The sequence below is a fragment of the Bactrocera latifrons genome, unplaced genomic scaffold (genome assembly GCF_001853355.1).
Source record: "Bactrocera latifrons isolate USDA-ARS-PBARC rearing strain unplaced genomic scaffold, ASM185335v1 scaffold_1, whole genome shotgun sequence".
Classification (NCBI taxonomy): Eukaryota; Metazoa; Arthropoda; class Insecta; order Diptera; family Tephritidae; genus Bactrocera; species Bactrocera latifrons.
In genome coordinates, this window is record NW_017534407.1 from 5,161,541 (window position 1) to 5,188,192 (window position 26,652).

At 40.5% G+C, this 26,652-nt stretch overlaps 1 protein-coding gene across 8 annotated transcripts in view; it reads right to left on the reverse strand.

Annotated features, from left to right (window-relative positions):
• Window positions 1–1,290: 1,290 nt before the first annotated feature.
• Window positions 1,291–26,652, reverse strand: part of LOC108978942 (spectrin beta chain, non-erythrocytic 1) — an 87,295-nt gene continuing 61,933 nt past the window's right edge. For 6 of the 8 annotated variants that reach the window (XM_018949505.1, XM_018949490.1, XM_018949497.1 and 3 more), the window contains 18 exons: window positions 25,579–25,746; window positions 18,475–18,591; window positions 18,125–18,387; window positions 17,935–18,064; window positions 17,306–17,493; window positions 15,229–16,008; window positions 14,579–15,170; window positions 13,441–14,516; window positions 13,233–13,379; window positions 12,639–13,017; window positions 12,432–12,571; window positions 10,762–12,372; window positions 4,808–10,688; window positions 4,515–4,730; window positions 4,307–4,448; window positions 4,105–4,242; window positions 3,242–3,835; window positions 1,291–2,321 (listed from right to left, as the gene is read on the reverse strand). In XM_018949505.1, the coding sequence (XP_018805050.1) occupies window positions 2,071–2,321; window positions 3,242–3,835; window positions 4,105–4,242; window positions 4,307–4,448; window positions 4,515–4,730; window positions 4,808–10,688; window positions 10,762–12,372; window positions 12,432–12,571; window positions 12,639–13,017; window positions 13,233–13,379; window positions 13,441–14,516; window positions 14,579–15,170; window positions 15,229–16,008; window positions 17,306–17,493; window positions 17,935–18,064; window positions 18,125–18,387; window positions 18,475–18,591; window positions 25,579–25,746 (12,813 nt within the window). In that variant the 3' untranslated portion in view covers window positions 1,291–2,070. The remainder of the gene's footprint in view (window positions 2,322–3,241; window positions 3,836–4,104; window positions 4,243–4,306; window positions 4,449–4,514; window positions 4,731–4,807; window positions 10,689–10,761; window positions 12,373–12,431; window positions 12,572–12,638; window positions 13,018–13,232; window positions 13,380–13,440; window positions 14,517–14,578; window positions 15,171–15,228; window positions 16,009–17,305; window positions 17,494–17,934; window positions 18,065–18,124; window positions 18,388–18,474; window positions 18,592–25,578; window positions 25,747–26,652) is intronic. The other 2 variants (XM_018949514.1, XM_018949522.1) reach the window with 2 other exon arrangements.

Here is a 26,652-nt window from a genome sequence, read left to right on the forward strand (position 1 = left end):
AAGATATTGGGACGGGGTTATCTTCTGATTTCATCCATTTTTAGTGTCGGTAAAGTTCCTGAAGTGATTTGCCCTATACAAAATTGGTAATTGTAACTGAAGAGGCTTAGGAAGCGGCCCACTTTTTCAAAATTTTTAGCCCACAAGCCCCTCTTGGTGCTGCGACACATTCAGTAGTTAGTTATAGCACTTTATGGGTTTGCGTTTAATGACCTTTTTTCTGAAGTTTATATCGTTGTTTTGGCAGCAGCATAAAATGTTGCACTAAATAATTGAGAAAAATGCTGAGAAGAGGAAGTGCTTCGCCGGATATGAAAAAGATCTATTCCGATTGTGAAACCCAACGGACCCATAAAACGGTTAACAGTTTTTGTGGAACCAAATTTTAATTACAAATTAATATAGCTGAATATATATTTATAATCATTATACATATGTATATCACTTTTTCAACAGAACAAACAGAAATTTCAAATTGAATGGGGAATATTTATTATCATTCGAAAGAACATTCTTTGGCATTTATTTTTTGAAGATTATTTCTATCAAATGCTAGCCGCTGCTACGTTTCGGAAGGTCCATCCGTTGCGACCAATTTTCGATAATCCTGAGTCGAAATAGTTGGTTATCATGGCGCGTTGAGGGTTACGTTCACATCGGTTTCATTTTTTGAAGGAATAACACCAAACAGCCGTTTTTTCTGGATAAAAAGACAGCTTTTAAATCTTTTCAGGTTACTCTTCATCCTGAATGCGACGATTCTCCTTGCTTACATACCCATCGAGCCAGAAATGGGCTTCATCGCTGAACAAAATTTGGCCCGAAAACGTTGGAACTTCTTGGAACTTTTCAAGAGCCCATCTATTCCGTCGAATATGCAATAATGAATGATGCCTCTCAAGATGGGTGCTGGTGTTGCGAGTGGTACTTTCAATAGGCCGATTATGTTGACCATAAGTTGAGTGAAGCGAAGGATTTTTTATAGAACGTGAATTTTCGTAAGAAATTTGAACGATTTTTAAACGTTGTTCAGGCGTAAGTCTTTCCATGATGAAATGCCAAACAATGCTGAATAAAAGTAACATGACAGCTTGAGATCACTCAAACGTGATCTGTAAAAAAAAGGCTATTGAAAACAATACCTCTACTAGGATCACCCGTTAGTTGCTTCCTCGTTCTTATTTGTACCGCTATTTCAAAGAATTTTGAGAATCTTACATTTAATATTTTGTTAAAAAGTGGCTCACGGCTTTGCTTTCATGAAGAAATAATAATAACTAATGCTGGTGATTTAAATTACAATACGTTTTCAAATGTGTGTATATTTCTCTCAAACATAAATAATCGACATTTAAGTGGCTTATTTGAAATATTTAAACTTTTACAAGCAATACATGTAAATGTAATGTACTTTATACTAAACACTTTTATATAATTCTTAGATTTCTTTTGTTTTCTTGCGGAAATTAAGCTTTTTGTTAAGTGGAAAGAAAGCTAAAGTGCGAAACAAGTGTACAATACGACAACGTACTTATGTATTTTCAACTAAATTAGAAATTTTTTTAGACATTTTTGTTTTTGCATACTTTTAATAATAGAATAATAGAAAACTTGCTGACTTAAAAGGGTTTATTAATTAGAAAATATATATATATATATATATGTGGTATGTAAGTGGTATGTATGTATATATATATAAAATAACAACGTTAATATTTTTTCATAAAAGTTAAAGTTATAAAATAAATAAATTTTCTCTTCTTCCACCGGCAAAACTGGTTAACTCGGCCATATCATCAAATACAAACACACACACACACAAGTATGCTTGCACGGAGTTTCCATTTACTATTGTATAATATATTGCAAATTAATGCCGGTTAGAGCTGCGCATGCGCACATATGCAATTGCTACCAATTTATAATTATTCATAATTTTTCCTCCTCTCGTTACTATATTCTGAATATATATGTATATAGGTGTGTGTGTGTGTAGCTCATGTAACGCTCGTTCGTTCCATGCATTTTGCATATAATTTACAATTGTTTTACTTTTGTGAAATTATTCGTTTAATTCCATGGCGCCTGATTGGAGCGACGTTTATCCTTTTCTTTTTCCTTGTCGCCACTTTTGCGGCCGAATATGCGGAACATGCCGCTGCGTCGTTCCTCTTTGCTTTTGCTGCCCTTAACGCCGGATACGGAGGAGATTGATTGCGCTTCGCTCTCGCTGGAGCTTTCCGCCGAAACGCGCGAGAAGCTTATGGAGTCCGGCTGCAATGAAACTGGCCGATTGCCCTCGAAGCGTGATGTGCCCCAGCCTGAGTAAAAAAAACAAAAAAAAAAAAAAAAAAAAAAAAAAAAAANAAAAAAAAAAAAAAAAAAAAATACAAAATTAGTAAATTGATAGTGTGGTAGTTGTATAAAAAAAGAAAAGCAGAAAGTCCAAGCAAAATCCATGCATCAATAAAAAAAAAGCGTAGAAACGATAAGAGACGCGCACACAGCTTACTAAAGACTCTACCAAACATTTTAGAAGTGTTTAAATCAAGAGCTAATTTTTACCGAAACCATAGTTACTCTGCAGACTAGTGCGCAAATAAGAACGGCTGAGTTTAACCGACTTAAACGCTGGTCCTGAAGTAAAAGACATGCAAGAAATAATATACACACACATAAATACAAAGAGTACATGCATGACTCGCTTAAAAATTAAATAAATTCACTTTGCAAACATACATACATATGTGTATAATACAAATATTAGAAAAAAATTATAATTAAACAAAAAAAAAAAAATATATGTATAAGAATCCTGCAGGAAGCGGAGACTTCCTTAAAAGTGCTTGTGCCAAGTGGCACAAGTGTACTAGGGCGAAGGGAGATTACTTTAAGGGGAACGACATAGATTTTGAAGAATAAATTAATATTTTTAAAATTATGAACAAAGTCTTACTATTTTTTGTTCATAATGGAAGAAAAGTCTATTAAGAGGAAGAAAGCACTTTTTCCTTCAACAAATTTGTGCTTACACCTCGCATACCATGCAAACCAAGTACGTTAGTGTCTATGCAAAATAAATTAATGAAAAAAAAAATTAAAAACCATTTTTATAAAAGACGAACGAAAGCAAATAGGAATACGAATTTCAGATGCGTTTAAGTTGTGTTAGTGGGCAAAGGTAGTGTATGTATATGAGTGCTAGTGTGTAAATAATGGATGAGAGTGAGTAACTGCTAACCGGTTCCATCGTTATTGTTCAAGCCCATGTAACTCGGGTTATTTATGGAGTTGTTATCGGTTGTGAAATGCCACACAGTGCGACTAGACGTCGTTGTAGTAGTAGTAGTTGTTGTTGTTGTTGTCGATAATACATTCGAACCCGTATGGTTCGTATGTAACATATGTTTACCATTGTTGTTGTTATTATTGTTRATATTCGAGTTGGTGTTGCTGGTGCTGCCGCCACTTGAATTCGAGCTGGTCGAAATTGTTGTATGCACCGTGCGCTTGGCGGCGGTGACCGTCGGCGAGCTACCAATACCGCTAGACTCGACCTCAATGAATTTGCGTGAGGCATCCGTGCGGCCACCGGCTACGGGCGTGCGCGACATTAGCTGCTGTTGACTGCGCATATAGTTGCTCGGCGAATGGTGCAGTTCCGACTGCTGCTGATGTTGCTGTTGGTGATGGTGGTGTTGATGATGCTGTTGTTGTGGTTGTGGTTGTTGCATAGCAGCTGCATTCAAGGCGTTTATGCGTTGTTGTATTTGCGGATGGTGAGCATGGGCGCTTCCTACAGGTGGCATGGTTGTAGGCAAAGGTGGAGGATTTTCTAATATTCGTATTTATTGTTGTTGTTTTTTTTTTGTTTTTGGGGTGAATCGTTTAAGAATGAACGCATGAATGAATTGATTTACATATATTGTACATTTATAAAATATAGGATAATTTTTCTCATATATAAACGGTACTATTCATAATACTGGAGACAAGGGACAATTGAGATTTCGTTAAAAAATATATGTAGATATTAAAAAAAAAAAATGGATGAGGACATTTACGGGTTATGGAGATAATTTGTAATAGTTTACGCCTAGTTACCTGATTGTCTAGCCTCACTGTTGCGCTTGAGCACAACGCTGTCGTCATTTGAGCCGTTTTGTACGCCTGTGAAACCTGCGGGTAGCGTAGCGGATTGCAAACGTGAAGAGCTGCTGCCGAGGCTGGATTCGCTTAAATCTATTAAAGAAGAAAATAGACGCTATTACACACCGCACCGTTAAAAATTACAACAACAACTCACCGTTAATGGAGTTGTTGCGATTTCGCAGCACGACCAGATTCTCGGTGCTCTGACGGTTTGGTACTGGTGGTGGCGCACCGCGTGGTGGTATTGGTGGCTTCTGCTCGAAACCGAATGGTGCCGTTGGTGAGGATGGTGACGTCTGCGGGGCATATGATCAGAGTTAGAATTTAAAATTTCATCCCTTATACATATTGCAGGTACATACCCTTTGCTGTAGTTGTTGTTGCAGCTGTTGTTGTTGCATTTGTTTTTGCAGGAAATTCATTTGCGGCGTCGCCGAACTGGTGGACATACCGCTATTAATCGAATCATTGCGCGAGATGGCACGTCGTTGGGAGTCGGGCGATGAAGTGCGCGAACTGACCGGCGACTCGATCTGAGCGCTAGCGATTTTGATGTCTGGGAAACTGTTAGACTGTTGCTGTGGAAATGAAAGTATAAAAAATAGCAAATTATTGTGGTTAAATATCGCTTGCACAAATAGGCGCTTGCACATACCTTCATGGATTCGTCGTAACTCAGCAGTTGTAGATTTGGTGGCAGACTAGCATGGAAGGATATCTTTCGCACCCAGTCATTCATGATTTCCAATGATGGCGCCTCGAAGAGGAATTCAGAACCATCGGGCAATTTTAGTCTGAACACATACTTCTTCTTCGTGTAGTCTTCGGCACGTTCACACTTGGCGCCGAGTATGTTGACGGGCGCATTAGCGGTCTTCTGTTGCAAAAAGTCATTTTCATCTTTGAAGAAGCACAGCAGTTGGCCACACAGCACTGTATGGAATTGTTTCCACGAGCGTACGGGCGCCTTCTTACCACCGGATTGTAAGCCATGCTTGCGTTCCAGCATGCCTTGTATTTCGACTGGTGGTAGATCGAAACCTTCGCCCTTCTGATTCTTGCGGAACGATTGTGCACGTCGACGAGTGGTGAACGATGGTGTACGCTTCGGTGGCTTCTGTTGCACTTTCATGCTTTCGGCGCGTTTAACATTTGTGTCGGAGCCGCGACGTAAGCGATCGCCGAACATGCTGCTGGAGCTGCTTTTCTGCAGTGAGTACTGATCCTCGTCGAAGGGTGAACGCAGTGGTGTTGTGACAGCAACGGCTGGCGATTGTGGCGCACTGTTGGTGTTCACGGTGACCATGGGCGATGAGAAGATGGGTGTCTTCTCTTGGGCTGCGGCATTTTGACGATTCTCCAATTGCTTTTCGGCGCGTCGGCGTTCATCGTTAAGTCGTTGCAGTTCCTTTTGTTTCAACATCTCTAGACGCTCCTTCTCCAAGCGTTCTTTCTCTTTCTGTTTGGCTACTTTCTCGCTTTCGACTTGTTTGCGGAAACGTTGCTCCAGCAATGTAATACGTTTGATGGCTTGGAATTTCTCCTCCTGTGCGGCGACTGTCTTTTCAAAGTCCTGATGACGGCGTAACAAATCTTCAACCTGCGGTATGGAGTCGCCTAGTTTAGCATCCTTTAGCAATGGTTCGCGACTGATTATCCAGTTCTCGAGTATCTCAGCGTCTTTGAGGAAGATTTGTGTGTCCAAATTGAGTTCGTAAATTTCCTTGCGTTGCTGCAGCGTATTCTTCAGGAGTTCGTGTCGCTGCTGCAGCACTTGTATCTTCTCTTCGATCTCATGCGCAAGGAAATGTTTCTCATTAATTAATTTCTGTCCGTTAGCTGTGAAGTTGGCGAAAGTCTCATCGCGTGCATGTATCTCGGCATGATGCTCTTTCACGCTGACCAACAATGACTCGGCGCCTGCCACTGTCGTCGCCAAATCTGGCGCTGTGATCTTCGCCAACATTTCATTGATCCAGGCAATCAAATCGCGATACTCATCAAAGTATGACTGCAAATGTTCGGCTTGTTGTAATTTTTCTTTGCGTGCATTTGTCTTCTCCTTGAGATCGGACCAAGCTTCCACAGTCTCGTCGCGCTTGACCTCAATATGTTCCTTGGCGTCGGGATAGATTTCGCCTAACTTCGTTGCTTCGACGAGCACGGCATCGACCTGTTCCTTAATGGCGATAAGTTCTCCTTCGAAGACGGAGTGTTTGCGACTCAAAGCTTGTATGCTCTCCAAATCTTGGCCGTAATCTTCGGAGATAAGTGAAGCCTCTTTCTCGTTAATAAGCGAAATCGTTTCATCTGCAACCCGATCGTAGACATGTACTTGCTTCGCACCGGCCAGCGCATCTTGACGTGCATTGACTAGATCCTTCAATTCTTCCCATAATTGTTTGGTCTCATCTCGCTTGGTTTTGATCGAAGCACGGTATGGATTATTTTCTTTAATAAGTTCATCGGCGTGATCAAGACAGGCTTGTACACGTGCACCGTTTGCATTCAAATTGGAGACGAAGGACTCAAAGACCAAGATTAACTGTTCCACATGCTCCACATCCTCGCCATAATCCTCAGAAGCTGTAACGGCCATTTGATCGGCAATCCATTCGTGCAAATCTTCAGCCTCGCGCATGTACTCGAATAATTTCTTGCTTTCGCTTAAACGCACTTCACGATCTTTAGCCAGACGCAGTAACTCCTCGTATTGTTTATTTACTGTGTCATTCTTTGTGGTTATATTGGCGCTATCGAAGTGATTACGTTCGACTAAACCATGTGCCAACTTGCTGACCTTCTCAATCGAAGCCTTAAATGCAATTAGCTCGCGTTGCAGAACTTCAAGTTTCTTCTGATGTGACTGCACTGAAGTTTCATCGCGTCCGTAATCGCTGGAAGCAAGTATGGGGCGCTTTTCACGTATCCAAGCTTCCGCCTCGTTTGCTTCGACATAAAACATTTGACTCTCCACGGCGTCTAATAGACGCAAACGACGTATACTGGCCATGTCGCGTAGATTGACGAGCTTCTTTTGCAGCAGATCGCATTTGTACTGCACCTGTTCGCTAGCGAAATGATCATCGCGTATCATTTGCTGACCCCGTTGTAGTAACGCCTTAATTAGTGGTTCTTGTGAAAGTATTTCTGCCTCAAGTCCTTGATGCTTCTTCTGTAGCACTTGCACCGCTATTAGACTGCTACCCAAATCTTGAGAACTGGCGATCGCCTCCTTCTCAGTAAGCCATTGCAGTTCGTCTTCAGCATCGCGCAAGAATTGTTGCAGACTCAAAGAATCTTCGAGATTCTCGCGACGTATGGCAATGGGTTCGTGTAGTGTACGATAACGTTTGATGGCTGTCATAGCGCGATCGTGTATTTCGTCCTTAAGGAAGTGATCGGCCTGGAAGAATTTCTCATCGATTTCTTTGATTTGATCGGCCAACTCGTTGTGGTGTGTGACATCGGCTTCGAGACGTTCGTGTTTCTTAATCAAATGATTAACGGTAGCCAAATCCTTGCCATAATCTTCACTTGACAAATGCGACTCAACTTCGTCCATCCAGTTATTGAATTCGTCAAGACTACGATTGAAGGCTTGCGCCTCGTAGGCTTGATTAAGTTTCTCTCTCTTCTCCTTGGATGCGGCCTTCAATTTATTCCAATCACTTTCCAGCATCTTGAGTTGTTGGGCGATTTCCTCCTTGGCAAAGTGTTCATCTCGGATGAGACGCTCTCCTTCGTTAATTACGTCCTGTACACGTGAAGTATTCGTTAACAGCTCACTATCGAATGTGGTGTGCTTTTGTATTTTGCTCTGCAAGTTGTTTGGTTCACGATAGTTCTCATCTAAAGCCACTTGCATCTTTTGCACCAACCAACGATCGATTTCGTAGAGACTCCGTAGGAATTCGTGTAATTGCAGCGACTGCAACAACTTCTGTTTACGTTCTAGTGACAAGGCATTAAGCTTCTCCTTACGACGCAAGATATAGTTCAACTTTTCTCTAATCACATCACTGTCTTTCGGATCACCTTCCAAAATGCTTTGTGCAAAGTTTTGCAATTCCGATACGTTATCTGAGTCCAATAGTTTTTCAAATGCGTCGTGCTTCTTGATAAGACGCTCTACTGCGGGATATGAATCACCCAAATCGTCGTTGTTAAGAAAGGCTTCCTTGTTGGCCAACCAGATCTCGACTTGTTCCACCTGTGCTTTGAACAAGTGCAGTTGATGTGCCTCCGTGAGATCTCTGGCGCGTTCATTCCACGCTTCGTGCAATGTCTTATGTAGCTCCTCCAGAGTCGTTAAGTATTGCTTCACATTAGCAGGTTTCTCCATACCGCTGAGTGTTTCACCGTGCGCCTTCAAATCTTTGAACGCCTTGTCACGTCCATCGATCTCCACTTTGCGTTCTTGATGTAACTCCAACTGTGTCTCACAATCACTTATAGTCATCGGCGCTTGAGCGGCGTTCATCTTTTTGATCATGTCGTTAACCCAAAGCTCCAGTTCTTTTACATCAGATACGAATTTGTGCACCAGATAGGCGTCATTGAGTATGGAGCGTCGTTTGACAGATAAATCTTCAAGGTTTTGCCAAGATGTGCGCAATTCATCGATTTTATGTTCAATGACCTTTGAGCGATCGGGATAACGTTTGAGCAGGGTCTTCGCGACAAGCTCATGTTCACCTATCTTTTGTTTAACCGCCGACATGTCACGCTCTAAGGCATCTTCACGACGTATCAGCGTCTCGACGGCTGCCAAATCACGTCCAGTGTCATCAGAGCTCATGGCCAATGCTTTTTCGGCGATACGATCGGCTGTATCGTCGACATCGCGGTTGAAGACGTGAATTTCGTTCGCTTCGCCAAGTAGCGCGCGGTAAGCGCTGAGTGCACCTTGTAGGTCACGCCACTTGCTGTTGAAATCGCGACGACGTTTGTCAATATTCTTCGTTTCGGCTGGTACTTCGCCTTGGTTGATAAGCTTGTCAGCCAAGTTGTTGATGTGCTTGACACGTTGATCGTCAACGCGCATATCAGAATCGACGTCGTCCAATTTGCGTGTGAGCGCATTGCAGTGCTCTAAATCGCGACCAGTATCACTGGCTTGTATCATCATTTCCTTATCGCGTATCCAAGCAGAAATCTTATCTAACTGATTGTTGAACTCTAGTATATCCTGTGCTTCATCGAGACCACGTCCGCGGTTGTCCAACTCTTCGAGTAGACTCTTCCAAGCGGCAACTACACGTTCGACGGCTAGTTTTATCTCCTTCGAAGATTCGTGTTGCTTCGTCAAAAGGATTAAACCAGTTTCTTGGATCTCCTGTATGCGTCCCTGATTGGCCGCCACTTCAGCTTGGAATGCTTGGTGTTTTTGCAATTTCTTTATCTTCTCATCCAAGTTGGACACTTCTGCATAACTGGTGCCATCCGCCTCCAGTTTCTTTTTCTTCTCATTTATCCACGATTCAGCCTCGGCACAATCGCGCACGAACTGTGCATACAGAAGCGCATCTTCCAGTTTGTAACGACGCACTGCGCAGAGATCTTTCACCTTTTGTCTACGCGCCAACACACCTTGTAAGATGGTTTGGATATTTGCGCTGTCATAATGACGCTGCTCTATCAATTTACGTCCATGTTCCTGCAATAAGGCCACCTTCTCCTCTTGGGTCTGAATGAGGCGCTCGAATTCATCGTGTTTCTTAATCTGGTTCTGCACATCCTCGACTGTTTGACCGAAATCGGAACTGCTCAATGCGGCTTGTTGTGAACTCGAAAGATTGTCGATTTGCTTGGCATCGCGCAGGAAGCAGAACAAATCGATTTTCTGTTCCAACATGATCTTTTTCTTATTCCAAGCGGCATGCAATTTTTGACGTTCGTCCAACATGGCCGAACATTTCTCCTCAACTTCGGCGGCAGCATAATGTCCTGTCTGCACCATTGAATCGCTCAATTCGTTCAAGTAACGGAATTTATCTTCACGTGCCTCAATTTCACCATAAATAGCATCATGTTGGATCTTCAATGCTGTGGCGCCAGCGGCGTCGCTCACATGCTCTTCGGCTTGTAGCGCCGCGCGCAAATTCGACGACCACGACATTATGTCGCGCACATCGGTTAGGAAGGATTGCAAATCCGAGCTTGCGGCTAAACGATCGCTGCGCGCACCCGAACGCTCTTTTAAATCATTCCAAGCCGCCACAACTTTATCCTGTTTCTGTGCGATGGCTGCCGCGTTCGAAGGATATTTCGCTTGTAGACGTACCGAGTCTTCAACTAAGACCTGCAATTGTGCTTCCAATGCGACGAGGTCATTCTCAAAACCTTCATGTTTGCGTAGCAGCGCCAAAGCTGAGTTCAAATCTTTGCCAAGCTCTGATGAGAGCGCAGCATTTTTGTCCTGTATGCGGAAGAGCGCTTCGGCAACATCACGATGGAAACGATGTATTTCACCGGCGGCGTGTAACTTTTGCTCGCGTTGATTTAATAATTGCAACAAGTTCTCCCAGGAGTCTCTATAAAGGAGCAAGAAAAAATGTTAAAAATTTTAAAAATTACTCGCGTTTCAATTTTGCTACTTTTACTCACCTCAGTTGTTCCTGGCGTTTCTCCACATCGTTGGCGTAGGAGCTCTCCGTATCGATAAGCTTCTTCGCCAATACCTCGCATTGATTCACTCGATCGGAACCCACTTCAACACGATGTTTTAAGTCATCAAACTTGTTTTGGAGCAGCTGCAGATGTTCGTAATCTTGCCCGTAGTCTTCGGATGATGCTGCCTGTTCTTGTTCCCTTATCCATTGTTCCACTTCGTCCGATTCCAAGAAATATTCGTGCATATATAGACTTTCCATCAAACGCATTTGCCGTTGTGACGCCAATTTGTGTAGGGATTTCAACATTTTCTCGATGAGTTGTTGTTTCGCAGCAAGAATTTTACTGTCCGGATGTCCGGCGGCTACCATGGCGGCACAATTATGCCCCATTTCGGTAACAATGCCAGAGTACGTGTCCAGCTCCAGTTCGATTGTCTTGTGTTTGGTCAGTAATTTAGCTGCGGAATCGCGATCACGCCCATACTCGGTGGAGCGCAATGCATTGCTTCTCTCACCCAACCATGACTCAATCTCACCGGCGTCGGACAAGTACTGCTGCGCCTTCAATGACATCTCCAGCTTCTTACTGCGATCATTCGAAATACTTTCCAAATCGGCCCAGGCATCTTCCAACTTGCCGCACAATACGCTCACCTTCTCTTTTTCGGGATGTTTTTGTGCAATGAGCGCTTGTCCTGCTTGCAAAGCTTTGTTAATCATCGGCTGATGTCCCTTAATTTCGGCTTCGAGTTTCTTATGTTTCTTCGATAGCGTCTGTGCTTGATGCAGGTTTTGACCCAACTCCTTTGATTTAGCTGCTGGCATATGATCATTGATCCATTGGAATTCGGTATCCAATTCAAAGACGAACTTGTGGTAGTTTAAGCTTTCTTCGAGTTCTTCGCGCCGCTTCTGTACTGGCCCGCGTAGTAATTTGAAACGATTTTGTATATCCTTTGTTTCGTCCTTGATGTGCACGGCATTAAAGTGACCCTCATGCGCCATTTCATCGCCGGTACTGACAAGTTCGACGATCTTTTGTTCCCACACCGTTATTTCAGATTCGAGTAGTTGATGTTTGTTGATCAAATCCTTGCAGCTACGCAAATCGTTACCAACATCTTTACTCTTGAGTGCGGCATCCAATTCGTCGACTTTCTGTTTGGCATCATCGATGGCGCGATTGTGTTCGCGCTGTGACACTGCTTGCTCCAGTTTGCGCCCCTTATCTTCGGAGAGCAGCAGTAGATCTTTCCATTTCTGATTCAAGTCAACCATTCTGCTTTCCACAGCAGGCTTGCGATTATTTGCCGCAATCAATGCCTGACCAGCTTTATTCACATTACGTAATTGCCCCTCGTTGGCGCGTAGCTCACGCTCGAAAGCTTTATGTTTCTGCAGTTTACGCGGTAAATTGCTAAGATCGCGATAATTCTCATCGCCGGCGATTTTGGTTTTATCACTCAGCCAAACGGCGAGATCGTCAGCCTCTGCGGCGAATTTGTGGTAATCCTTCGAAGCTTGTAGCGAACGTTTGCGTTCGAAAGCGCGATCCTCGACCGCCTTCCTCTTGCCCAAAACTTGATTGCGTCTGTCGTCAATGCTGTAAGAGAGAACGAATATTTAATTTCCATAATTTTTGTTGTTGTTTCGTTAATTTACTATTTTTTATCATAGTGATCGTTGACAATTAGTTTATCGGCATTGTCGGAGAAGCCCTTAAGAATTTTATCCTGCGCCATTAAGCTCTTCTCAAAGTCAAGATGTCGCTTCAGTATAGCTTCCACTTCGTCGAGCGAATTCTGGAGATGAAAAATATTAGTAAATATAGTCCCTTAAAAAATTATGTATTCTGTATCTCCAACTTACACCCAAATTGTTATATTCGAGGAAAGCTTCGTGACTCTTTGTGGTGGCGTCGATCTTATCTGCTTCGCGGTTGAATATTTGTAGTTCAACGCATTGTTGTAACCACTTCTGCTTCTCCACCCAACCGCGATGTATAGCGTCTTGCTCTGCCCTCAGACGCTCAATAATTTTAACGGTTTCTTCCATATTCGGTTTTCCATCAGATAGTTGTTTGCCTAAATTAATGACCTCCACAAATTCGTTGTCGTGTGCTTTAATATCGTCGCCAAGATCGTTGTGCTTCTTCAACAGGTTGTTGGCTGTTTCAACATCACGCGCTGACTCGTCGGCGTTCAATTGATCCTTAACCGAATCGATCCAAGCAAGCAAGGTTTTAGCACTGGAAGGAAGAGGGGGGAAAAAATTTGGTTCAGAATTCATAAAAATTAAAATATAAATAATGTGTTCAGACTAAACGAAAATTTATATATATATATAAACTGTTTAAGAACAGAAATTTAAAAGTTATATCGAGAATTCTCCAAAAATTTATAGGTTATGCGGATGAACTACAAAGATTTCTCTTTGAGTTAAAAATCTTAAAGCTTTCTATACCTGTTATTGAATATTTGCTGTCCGACAGCGCTCTCAATGCGCGCACGCAGTTCACTACCTTTGCCATGAACCTGTTTCCACATATCCAACACCTCTTGTTGTCGTGCTGTCACATTATTCCGCTCGGCTGGGTAGGCATTCTTGACACTAAAATAAAAAAACATGCAATATAAAAAAAAATTTACAATATTCCCTGCAAAGAACTTACGAATTGCCCAAATAGTTGACGCGGTTCACCTTCTCCTCGACGGGCGCCAATTCGCGTTCCAAATTCTGGTGACGTCGCTGCAGTGCCTGTACCGTTTTGAGGTCAGGACTAATTACCGCCGTATCCAGCTGTAACATCTTTTCGTTCATCCAAATCTTAGCCTCGTCACATGTGCGATTGAACAACTCCACACTGCTGGCACCTTCGAGACTCTTCTCACGTTGCGCCTTCGCATTGTTAAGACGCTGCCAGATTTGATGTATCTGCCGTTGGCGTGCAATGATTTTGTCCAACTGTGAGTGACCTTGGCGCCGGAAGTTGTCAACAGCGCCATCGATCTCTTCAATACGCTTCGAGGCCGCTGACAGATCGGTAAGGAATTTTTCGAATTTACGCTTTGCATTCTCCACACCTTCGCCATCGTCGGAGTTGATGATGCGCTCCTTCTCTTTCATCCATTTCTCGAAATCATCACATTCACGATAGAAGCCGAAGAGGTGTATTGAGTCTTCAAGAAGTGCGTGTCGTTTCTGCGCTGTGTCTTGTAGTTCGTCGTATGTGCTGTTAATGCGTTTTTGGCGTTTCTCCACACTGTCGGCATTTTCGTTAATACTGTTGGAGGAGATGCGTCGCTTCACTAGCGGTTTTTGTGGCACGGCAGCTGGTTTGATACGTTTCACCGGCACCACTTGACGCACTAAGATCGTCTTCTTCACTTTTTGTAGTGTTTTGACTTTCTCTGCCTTCGGCACAATGCACGGTACGGCACGTGGTTCGATTTCACGCACATAATTCGCCGGCACAAAACCTTCCAAACCGTTCTCTTTGCGCACGCACCACCAATCGTCGTTCGTTTTCGACTTAAGCAACATCACCTCGCCCTTGTCCATTTTCATACCTTGACCCTCGAAGGGGAACATTGAACGCACATGGGGTAGCATTTTCATTTCGGTAACTTTTTTGTGTTCCAACTTCTCCACCCATTCATCTTCCCACACTTCTTTTGGCACGAGTCGTGTCTCGTTAACCCATTCCTCCTGCTCGATTTCGGGCATTTCAGGCTCGGCTGCAGAGAGCTTTACAAATAAGAATAGTGGTTGTTATTTTTGTGAGTTCCAAATACTGAACTATTACTTACCTCAAGCGTGCAGATGCCAGCTTTGATAAGCTTCTCGGCCTGTTGGTTCAAGTTAAGTATATCGCCGGAGTAAGCATTCAATTCGCCTTGCAGATCGCGATGACGCTGTAGCAGCGCTTGTGCAGAGGGTTCATCATTACCGTAGTCGTTTGACTTCACTAGCGCCATTTTTTCATTTAACCACGACTCAGCCTCATTGGCGTCAGTATAGAATTGATACGCTTCGGCCGCATCTTCCAGCTGACGTCGCCGCAATTCCACTAACTCTTCCAAAGCCTTCCAGTGTTCGGCCAAGGATTCAATGCGACTCTTGATGTCGGACGAACGTGGATGTTTTTCAGCAATGAGTTTTTTGGCTGCGTCCAACATTTGTGTGGACTTTGGTTTACGCACTTTGATTTCATCCTCGAGCGCTTTGTGTTTCTGCTGTAGCGAAAGTACGGCACGCAAATCCTTCGCTGTAATGCCGGTCTTGCAGATGCGTTGTTTGTCCACCAGCCAACCTTCCTCGTTGTCGTAATCTTCCATGAAATGATAAAAGTTTCTCGCCTCCTCCAGGTAAGCGCGACGCTTAGCGCACAACTTCAGCAAACTACAAGCGGAAAATGTAAAGTCAGTTCAAGAATCATTACTATAACTTGAATACTCACATTGCATAGGCCTCCTCGAGCTCGCCCAGTTTCTGCACAAGCAGCGCGGCATCCTTTTGTTCGGATGTCTTATACGGTTGCGCTTGACGATTGAAGCGTTTAAGCGTTTCACCATAAGTGTTCACTTGCAGCTCTTGCAACGAATGCGCTTGCAACAGTTCTTCTACGCCCAGCAAATGCGGACCGACATCTTCGGATGCGAATTGTGTTTGCAACTCTTTTATTGCTTCGGTCGTACTGGCGATTTCACGCAACAAATTCATCAGCGTACTCATTTGTGACAAGTTCAAACGTTGATTCTCAAGCAATTCCAATAGTTTGCGCCACTTCTCCATAACCTCGGCCTCACGTCGCTTCACACGCTCTTTGCCATGATAATTCTCATGCTCCAACTCATTGGCCATAGCGGTCAGATCGTTAAAACGTTCCACACGTGCCAATATATCCGCCGAAATGGCTTCGTGTTTCTTCAGTGTCGCATCGACTTGTCGCAGGTAGCGCGGATCGGATAGCACTTGTATCATCTCTTTGAGATAACCTTCACGCAACACAGATTTCTTTTCAAATTTATAATTGAGTTGCTCGAGTTTCTCTTGACGCAACAGCTCCTCGCGTAATGCCACCTCACGATTGTGTTCGGCATATTCGAGCTGTTGCCACGCCTTCTCGATATCGTTCACCAATTGACCTTCTTGTGGATTGTAGGGCGGTTGATTGAGCGCTTTCAGCAGTGTGTTGATGGTGAAGTAAAGCGCTTCGATTTCACTGCGTTCCTTATACCTGAACGGAGGAAAAATTCATGGTGTAGAAAAAATATATAAAAGAGGAATTTAAACTGGAGCGCTTATTATGAATTGGGTTAAAAGAAAGAATAAATATGAATTGAACTCTTCCAGTGCAATTTTGGTTAGATTTTCTTATCATTGCGCCGAAATATAGGTAACATTTTTCATTCTTTGTGGCCCAGTTTTAAAGAACAAAGTTCAAAATGACCTCAGCAATAGTCGATCCACAAAGTAAAACAAACAAACAAAGCAAGCAAAAAAAAAAAATGCTCGTTACCTATTCATGCTACTTCGTATTCACTTGAATTCGCTCAGCTAAAAGTTTCCAATTTGAGTTTTCGACTTGTGCCTGATTTTCAGTAGAAATATGGCTTTAAATTCTCTAGTTTCCATTTCAATAACCAATTCGAAGTGGTTGTATGAAAGTAAAAAAGAATTCTTGAAAGCTACTGCTTAACGGAACAGTTTTAAAATCCAATAATTTCAGTATCGGAAATTAGTATTTATGCAATTATGGAGCTTTTCAAGATAAATCCAGGAATAAGACTATATAACCAGTCGAAATTACATATGGCGGACATTCCATTTGAGATCTTGTGTCAAAATTTTTGTTTTCTTTGTTTCCTAAGTTTAAATATTGAGATTTATAACTCGTTAATGTTCGGTTCGTTATTTTCTGAATGGGGTATATATGGTTTGTTACGGAGTTTGTAATACCCAGAAGGAAACGTCGAAGACCATATGAGGTATATAAGTATAAACTTTTTTCAATACCTTTTTTAAACAGATCACGCGTGAGTTGTTTCAAGTTGATATGTTATTTTTGTTCAGTATTGTTCGGCAATTCATCATAGAAATACTTATGCTTTGGGCCTGTCGATTGGCTACCAGGATCGTGTGATATCACACCGTTAAACATTTTTCTGAGGGGATATGTAGAGTCTAAATCGGACAATCCAGCATCGATTCAGGGCTTGGAGCAAAATATCACGCGTGTCATTTGCCAGTTACCAGTTGAAATGCTCTAATAATGGAAAATTGGAGGCAACGGATAGACCATCTGAGCGGTAGACCCGGCAAACATTTGAAAGAGATAATCTTCAAATAATAAATAGTAAAGAATGTTCTTTCAAATGATAATAAGTATTTCCCATTAAATTTGAAGCTTCTGCGTTTTTTATTTAAAACAGTAGGAAACTTTGAAATGGATTACCCTTTATAATAGGACGATTTTTTTTTTTAATTTTTCATTGTGCTATAAAACGGTATTTCCTTATGTTTATTCAACTTACTTTGGCGGTTTCTCGATCGTGCGATATTCTTTGAATGCCAGTAATTCACGTTGTATGCCCTCCAATGAGTTGGGGAAATCTCGCTGCTGCAGTTCCAATGTTTTTTGTCTAATCCAACTCAGCAAATTTGTAGTGAGACGTTCGTAGTAGATTTTCTTGCGGTCAGCATCCATCAATTGTCCCACAATCTTAAAAAAAAATTTTTTTTTTTAATTTAAAATTGTAGCCTCATAAATTATTTATTATTCATAAAGCAGTCTGCAAACAACTGGCATCCAAACTCATTGAACAAATATGCGCTAACAACTGTTTGTTTGAGCAAAAGTGCTGTGACGTCTCACAAATGTCAATAAAATGCGTTAAACTCAAAGTCGCTTACATATATACATATATACATATAGTAACGTAGCTGATGCACACACTGTGGGCTAGTCATTGAACCTCACAGCGGCAACAAGTAGAGCGTAAAACCTTTTAATTATTACATTTGTTGCATTGGTATTGGGTTACGCCCAGAGCTGTTGTGCAGCAAAACAATGCACACAGGAAAGGATAGAGTTTCAATATATGTATGCATTGCTTATGAGCTGAGTCAGTCGCTGAGCTATGAATGGATGCTTTCAACTTACATTGGCAATGCGTTTGCCGCTCTTTTGTTCGTTCTTCATGCGAGCAAATGTGTGATAGTAGGAAGCCACGTAGGTCAAGATGGACTTTTCGTCGGGACGCGCCGAGTCAACATCTTCGGCATCCAATAAACTGTAAAAAAATAAAATAAATAAAAATTAAAAATTCGCATCTGTTTGAACGCACACCTACCTTGGTATACCCAGCTCCGACGCGGCCATATCGAAGGCATGATTTAGATTGTCAATATTTGAGTTCTTCGAATTGACAATTGTGCTGTACTCGAAAAGATCGGGACGATGTGAATGTATAAGCGCATTAAAGCCCAGACCTGAACGCCAGGACGATGTGAAATCTTGTATGTTGACACCAGGGTAGCCATGCGTTTTACGCTGACACCAAAGCAGCAGCGCATCCTTGGCCGAACGCTTCTCGGATGATTCATTCTCTTCATCCTGTGGTGGGAAATGTACATTAAATATGTTTAAGATATGGAAATAAATGTAAAAGTAAATACAATTTGTACGCAAGTGAACACTAACCACGTCAATTTCAATTTCCTGTATTTGAAACCGCAAAATGATGGTCCAGATCAAACCTAAAATCAATCTGGGATTGCCGTCGACAATGTCCTCAGCACCGATCGATTCTAAACGAACCTGAAAAAAAAAAACAAAATGTTTGTATAAATTAGTACAGATAAATAATATGGTAATAACTATGTATAGACATATGATGGAACAGTTTAGTTTAATAAAATTGTACATTTATAATTTGAATTCATATTTTATTTAAATGTAAGCTATGTATATCATTTCTCAGAAAAAGTGAGGTTTATTAAGAATACTCGTACAATTTATTAAAGTCGTAGATAATTTCGGCTATTTAAAAACCGGCATTAACACTAACCACAGTATTAGCCTCAATATCTAACGCAGAATAACTCTTGCCAACAGGTGCTACTCCGGACGTACCACGAAATTGAGAAGTAAAGTTCTCTCTCGACAAACAAAGACCGAACTCTAAAAGTTAATCATTATTCTCGCCCTGCTATGTGGTGCAAAGGCATGGACGATGACAACACCTGATGAGAGAAAGGTTCTGCGAAAAATTTATGGTCTTTTGCGTATTGGCAACCGCGAATACCGCACTCGATAGAACAATGATTTGTATGAGACGGCATTGGCATAGTTCAGCGAATTAAGAAACAGCCGGCTTCGTCCGAATGGATGAACACACTCCAGCTCTGAGGGTATTCGACGCAGTATCCGCCGGGGGAAGCAGATAAGAGGAAGACCTTCAAGGACTTGGCCACACTTGGGATCTCCAATTGGCACCAAAGAGCGAAAAGGAAGAACGACTGTCCAGCTATTGTCAATTCGACTATAACCGCGTAAGCGTTGTCTACAAAATAAAGCTAAGAATCTGGAAACTAACAGTCGACGATTCATTAACGTAATGACGTAAAGCAATTATCAAGATGCTGTTTTTCCCAACTTTCAGGTCGTATTTTTCCAAAGAAACTAAGAAAAAAACATAAATTTCTGTGTTTACGAGTCTTATGGTATTCCTATACTAGATGTAAATGAAAATGAGACCGTTTTTGCGAATCGGAAACTTATTTCGAATGCCGAGAATTTTGATTTGGTTATGAATCTGAACGACATTTGACCCAAAATCAAAAAATAATATTCTAAGCCACTTCGGAGCTGCGATATGGTACTTTACTTTTTTGATTAAATCAACAATACATCGAAAGAGTTGCCTCTGTGTTTAAAAATACACCACTAAATGGATCTATGTTGAATTATTCATATTTAATTTTTATTAAAAAAGTATTGAAACAATAATTGAGCACATAATGATTATTTAACTGTGAATTTAATTAGATATATTTCTACCGTCTTTGTTGTTGATTGTTTCAATTAACTTTAGATTCGGAAAATTGAGAAACCGATCATAAATAAACATGTTCATTAGGTAACATTTCAATTGAAATCCAAGCCCTACAATTGACTACATAGCTTGTAGTTCACACAAAAATTATAGCGCTTGCTTTGGATGTACAATTCATTCATTTCTGAAAGTAAAACTTTCTGGTAATACTTTCCTGATAATACACGGTATTTGTAGATATCTTTAGATATATTTACTATGTATGTATGTATGTATGCGTACATGCAATGCACACATTTGATGAATACAAATATGAGCGGCAAATGATGCAAAGTGAAAACTTACGTGACAGCGGTGTGGTGCACCTTGCTGTTGACAGCTAGAAGACAGCCGAAAAGACATAAAGGCAAGCGTGATACACAGCGGATACATGCACGAACCGTTAGGTGAAAAAAACTTTCACTACATACAATATCATGAGTATATACTCATGCAAATTTACTGTATGTGTGTGAACAATTGCATGCAGGTTTAAGCATACACACACATACAAAATCCTACTATCTGCTTTGATAACAAATTGCGACAGTTAATAATAGGAAAAAAATTATATTTACATATAGTATGTATGTATGTATATACATATTTATTCATGCATATCGTCATATCTATTTGTGCACGTACCCACTTTTACCCTCTACGCTACTTGAACTGCTAACCGGCGAAATGTCTCAGCACACGGCAATAAACGCGAATCGAATCGAAACCGTGTTTTAATTAGATTAAGTTAAGTAAAAAATCCGTTGCAAGACAGCGCAGCACAAATTGGGGCGACACCCTCATACAAACCCTCATACACACCCAATTGGCGAGCAACAACTGCTGTGTGCAGCAGCAAAAGAAAATAAAGCGAGGTGCATATGTGTGTGTGTGTCGATTAAGTGGCTCCCCCACGCAAGAAGTGTGTCGCATGCTACGCGCCACTGCCTCAAGCCAACTTTAATGGGGCAACCGTGAATATGCAGCATGCATGTACCACACGTACTATAAATCGCGCTGCCTTCAAACTAGTGTGCAACTAGTTCTTTCGATGCAGTTCTATGCTTAAATAAATAATGCTATGTAGAAGTTATAAGGTATTTGCCACCTCCCTACAATCGCTCATATGAAAATCTGAACCTATTTTGGTAGGTTTACGTCTTGAAAGCATCAATATGGAACTATTTATCAATATGCATATTAGAGCGCGTCGATTTACAGAGAGCCCAGAAAACGGCAATATCACCTTTGCGAGAAATATTCTTCGGATCATTGTGAACATCTTTGCCTAAGAGATTATGGGTCTAAAACCGTTTTCGAGCCAGCGAATTTTAGGGCGAAGTTTTTTAGAGATTATACAAATTTGATTTTTGCGATATCCGAGCAAAATGCCACACGTAGGAACATTTTGATTTCATTGTTCATTCGAAATCGGACAACTGTATCACATATCTCCCTTACAACCGATTATTTAGATTTTTTAAACATTGCCTTAAAAATCGCTAGTTTGAAACCGGTTTTGCTTTTGGTTTAGTTGATCAGAACCCATATGCGGTTTTATAGAAAAAAACCGACCGGCTTTAATCTATATCGACTATATCAATGCAAGAACTTGATTCCGGAAAAGTTAAAAACATGTCTGCTGCAAAATAATTCAATAATTGGCTGATGACATTTCCAGTTTAAATACTCTTTATTGACGTCTATAAACCGTTAAACCGTTTTAAGTTCATTAGACAATTTTTCTATCACTCAAACGCATGGAAAATAGAAATAGAACGCAAAGCTAGAAAAGCGAAAAACGAGGTATTTAGGTTAAGTTAGTCAAAACTAAATTAGGTTAGATCAGTCCACAAAAACCACTCTTTTTTGTGTGGTGCTTTATATTCCGAAAAAAATTGCTTAGTGCAAATTATTTTGGGAAGTCTATTTGTTTGAGACCGTAAACACTTGGATGGCGTCTTGAGGAAATATGGAGCTTTCCTCAAGCCTGTCGTTCAAGCACTTAGCAGAAATCGCTTCGGTAATGTGTGTAATGAATTTAATTTTTGAATGATTTATAATGAGGCAATACTTTTTTCGGAGCTGTTCTGTTTCATAGCTGTCACGTAGATTGCCTTTTATATTTCGGGATTCGAAAACAGGAACAAATTTTAATTATCGAAAATCGCTTTATTGTTTTTCAAAACATTCTTCATTAAGAGCTTTACACCCTTGTACGTGTCTTAACCAATTGGCGAAGCTCTTTTGCCACTCTGATTGCTGTGCCTCCAAAGAAATCCTTTTTGAATGAATCAACCGCTTCTTCAGGTTTTGAAAAATGTTGGTCTCTTTGATATGTTTTATAGGAACGGGAATAAAAAGAAGTCAATTAAGGACTATACGGAGGATGACTCATCAAATCGATGTTTTAAATGTTCAAAGTTACAGTTGTTTCTGGCGTTGTTTGAGAGCTAATGTTGTCGTGGTAAAGATTAGTCTTCGGCAAACAAATTGTTGCATACCACTAAGAATTTACTGTTCTGCATTGTTTCAAGGGTATGGTTGCGATATGTTCAGCTTTTCCAAAAAAGCAAACCATTTGCTTAAAGGTGTTTCGTTTGCGAACAACTTTTGTTGGATTCGGCTCATCTTGAAACTGCTGTTACTTTTGGGCTCATACGTGTAAATACACCATTCATTAGCTGTCACGATACTAGTCCCACTAATGTCCATAGTTGCGTCAATTTCACGATAGGTCACATGAGATCGTGTATTGTCAATTTACGCACAGCATCAATAGTTTCCGGAACAACCATTGATTTTAAAATAACTTTTCGAATCCTGGATTGATCTATGACCTAGTTTGATCACGTGACAATCTTGCAATATCAGTTTGTTCGCGATAATCATTTTCAGAACAACAACCGGTTTTTGACGAATTTCCGACATCGATTGAATTCGTGATACCATCAATAAACACTGATCTTTGATTGGATTGGATTTGATGCAGCTTCATAGTCAAAAATTGAATTAAGTTCATCAATGAACTCTTGGATCGTGCAAGAAGCTCGGTTGGAATTTCATACGAAACATTATGGCGAACGCTTAACATAAAATGATATCCCTTATATTTCTTCTTGAAAATACCAAGATTAAAAAACATCTTTCTTCTCCATTTTAAAGATGCGACTTTTCTACCGTAGGCAATCATGAAAGAAACGAAAACTGCCGCATGTAAGATCAACACCGTGGCATGTGGCATACAAGTTCATTGCTTGGGTCCATTGATATACCAATGTTAAACATTTGAAGACTTAACAGCATTTGGGAGAAGTGCTATGCGCACGCGCACGCGCAGCTGTCACGCCAAAGTTAACACCAGAGATTGCGCTTGCATTCAATGTGCGTTGCTTGTTTTGTAGGCTTTAAAGCGCGCTGTTTGTTGCCTTTCCCCAAACAACAATGCACAGCGTGTGTATATACATATGTATATATACAAACTTATATATACATATATGTATATATATATAAATATATAATGTATGTCTTGATGTATGTATATACTATATGCAGATTGTACGTACGTGTGCGCCACTTACACATAATTTGCCATTTCTTTAATTTACTTTTATTTGTTGATTTGGCCACAATGTGTCTCTGACATTGTCTCAGCTATTTATTTATTTGCCTTTCTTTCGAAAGTTTACATCCAACTCGATCTTTCGTCGCGTTGAGCTACACAATGCTTCAGCTATTTGTGTTGCACTCGCGCACTCCCAGAAAATATTCAATTACCACGGCATTTGACTGCGACACCGCGCCGCATTTTTATGATTTTAGTATACTTAGCCTCTCCACAAGATTGAATTTGTAATTCACCATGCTTACACATTTCTAATTACTGTCAGTGTAACTAATGTTGGCTTTGGAAAAGAAATTTTTGAATCTTATAGTGCCACCAGAAATCTTTCATGTTAATTCTGCAGAAACTAAGCAACTGACTTTGAACTTTTTGTTAGTTGTTTGAAAAGGGAGGCGCCTAATAACCAGACCGCAGGCGGCCGCACTTAGATCATCATTACTCCAGGGTGGTAACCAAATTAAGACTTAGTCAGCAACTGTTAGAGTATTGGAAGCCTTTGTATACATTTATATACATACGTGTATGTCTCGTCGCAACTGCTGAAGGCTGGAATTTGCATAGAAAAAGTTCTAACGTCTCTTCATCCTCCGCGCAAGCCGAATCCAATTTTCCCATTTTGTGAAGGTGGGATCTGAAGGGTAGATTCCCTGTGATGATACTCACAATGTTACTAAGCCGCCTTCTGCCTTGAAGTAGGAGCTTTTTGGTTTGTCCACCATCAACACAACGTCAAAGGAACTTTGTGCTCTCTATTACTTTTGGTATAAGACCTGAAATGTTGCTCTAGAATCCATTGCTTCAAACTACCCTTGATAGTGCTGAAATGGGGATTAGGGTAATTGTGTCTCGAGATGTGTTTTTATTTCCTTCTTTTCCTTTTTTTGCCAACAGGTGCTATTTCGGACTGAGTAGCCAATTGAGAAGTAAAGTCCTCTCTCGACGAACAAAGACCAAACTCTACAGGTCACTCATTATTCTCGTCCTGCTATATGGTGCAGAGGCATGGACGATTTATGGTCCTTTGCACATAGACAATGACGATTTAACGATGAGCTGTATGAGATATACGACGACATTGACATAGTTCACCGAATTAAAAGACAGCGGCTACATCCTGCAAAGTTTTTGCTGTCTAGGTCTTGTCGTCCAGAGAAAGCTCTTCACTCCGTTACAGAGAGAGATCAGGTGGAGAAGGATCTGGCTACGCTTGGTATCTCGAATTGTCGCCAAATTGGTAAAAGAAGACACGAATCGGTTGAGTTATTAACTGCTTGCATAACTTAACACAATGAGACAACAGAGATAGTTTTAATTGCCTCTTGAATATTCACTAGAATGTTTATAGACTTGCTGGTTAGAGTGAAAGTCCACCCTCTGTTATGCCCACAATTTCGGTCTGAAAGACTTAATTGTAGTTATTTGATTTGAAGCGGACTTCTGTGTATAAATTACTACAGAAAAGCTCGCTCATGTCCCTGCATCCTCCTTTGATCCGTCAATGAATAGGTAGTTTCAGCAGTTGGAACTAACCGTTAGCTCAATCTTCTTTATTGGGGAATGAAAACGATGTGTGGGGTCTTTGTGGGTCTATTTTTCTCGTTCACATTGCCAGCTTAACTCGAGTTCATTAACAAGCTCAAGTACCTGTGTGACACCATGCCTGTAGTTACGCCGAGTCTGGCCCCAATGGTTTAAACTTTGACCTTTATAAATTAACTGCAAATAGTTACTTAAGAAACATTTCTAAAATTAAAATCACCATCCAGTTATTATGGTCGTCAATGTATCGGAACTGGCTCGGTATGAAAGTGGTATATTTCTGACCGAAATCTTGCGAATGTTTAAGCCATAAATAAAATATAGCAGTCCCTAATATGAAAAAGACAGTTTGACTAATTTGTCTTTGGATTTATACTAATTGTTAGTTAATGAGTTGGCGATTTCACTGCAAAGTTTGTTTGTATAAATATGTTTCTTCAAATACTATATATATGGTATCTTAAAGTATCTTTAAACTACACACTTTACATACTATATGCACTATATAGATACATAATATTATGTATTTAATTGTACAGTTACTTACCTTCGTGTGCAAGAATGCCAGACTCTTGTTGACATTTTCAATTTTATGTACACGCATCCGACCGTTATTCGGCTTTCCCAGTTTCTCTGACGATATGATCTCCAGCAGCTTAAGTAATTTGATGCCATCGGCTAGATCTGTGAATAGGTCTTCGACCTCCATTTTTGCCTGCAACAGACAAATGCACGCAAACGCACATTATTAGAGATTGTGAAAAAAGGCCACAAACAAAAATATGAAATATATGAATATGATTTAATTATCTTATTTGTTTTGGGTATTTAGGTAGCTCTTTAAGATTCTTTAAGGGCGTGTGTCGCATTTACATATTTTTAGACATTTCCTTAAGTACGAATATGTATGTATGTTAGGGTGGGTAAAAAACGAAAATACGAAAATACTACTACTTTTTCGAATAGTTTAAAAATAGATTTGAGTTTTTCTATCTAAAAATATGAAAAAAATAAAAAACTGTAAGATAGAGGACATTCCTGGAACATTTAAGAGCTTATACTTGGAGAGCGGTGTCTATAACATATTTTTCAGAGCCAAATTACATTTGACACACCCTAATGTATGTATGAATTTATTTATGATTTATGCTCAAACAAGCAGTTTATGTTGTAAGTATTAACTTATGTTTGTACATATGAATTTCGCTACCTTCGAGTAAAAAGCAGCGAGTGGTGAGAAAAGAAACTTTCTAAACATCAAATATGAAAGAGATTAGACAGTACATATACACAGTACAGTATATACATATTTGTTTATTTATTATTTATTATAAAAAAATAAGTCGAAGTTTGATTAGAAATCATTTTTTGACTACCTAACAATATGAAAAATATTTTTTTTAAACAAATTTGATCGATTTAAAATTGGGCTGATAGTATCTAAACTAAAATCTTGAGGTAAAATTATGAATGAGGAAGTAGGATCTGAACACCAAACCTCGGGTGCAGCGCCTCAGATCTGGAGTCTCTTATCAATTTATTTGCGTATCATTCAATAAAAGGCGATTGGACAATTTCTTCCTAAAAACAAACACATAACAAGGTATAAAGATACCTTTTC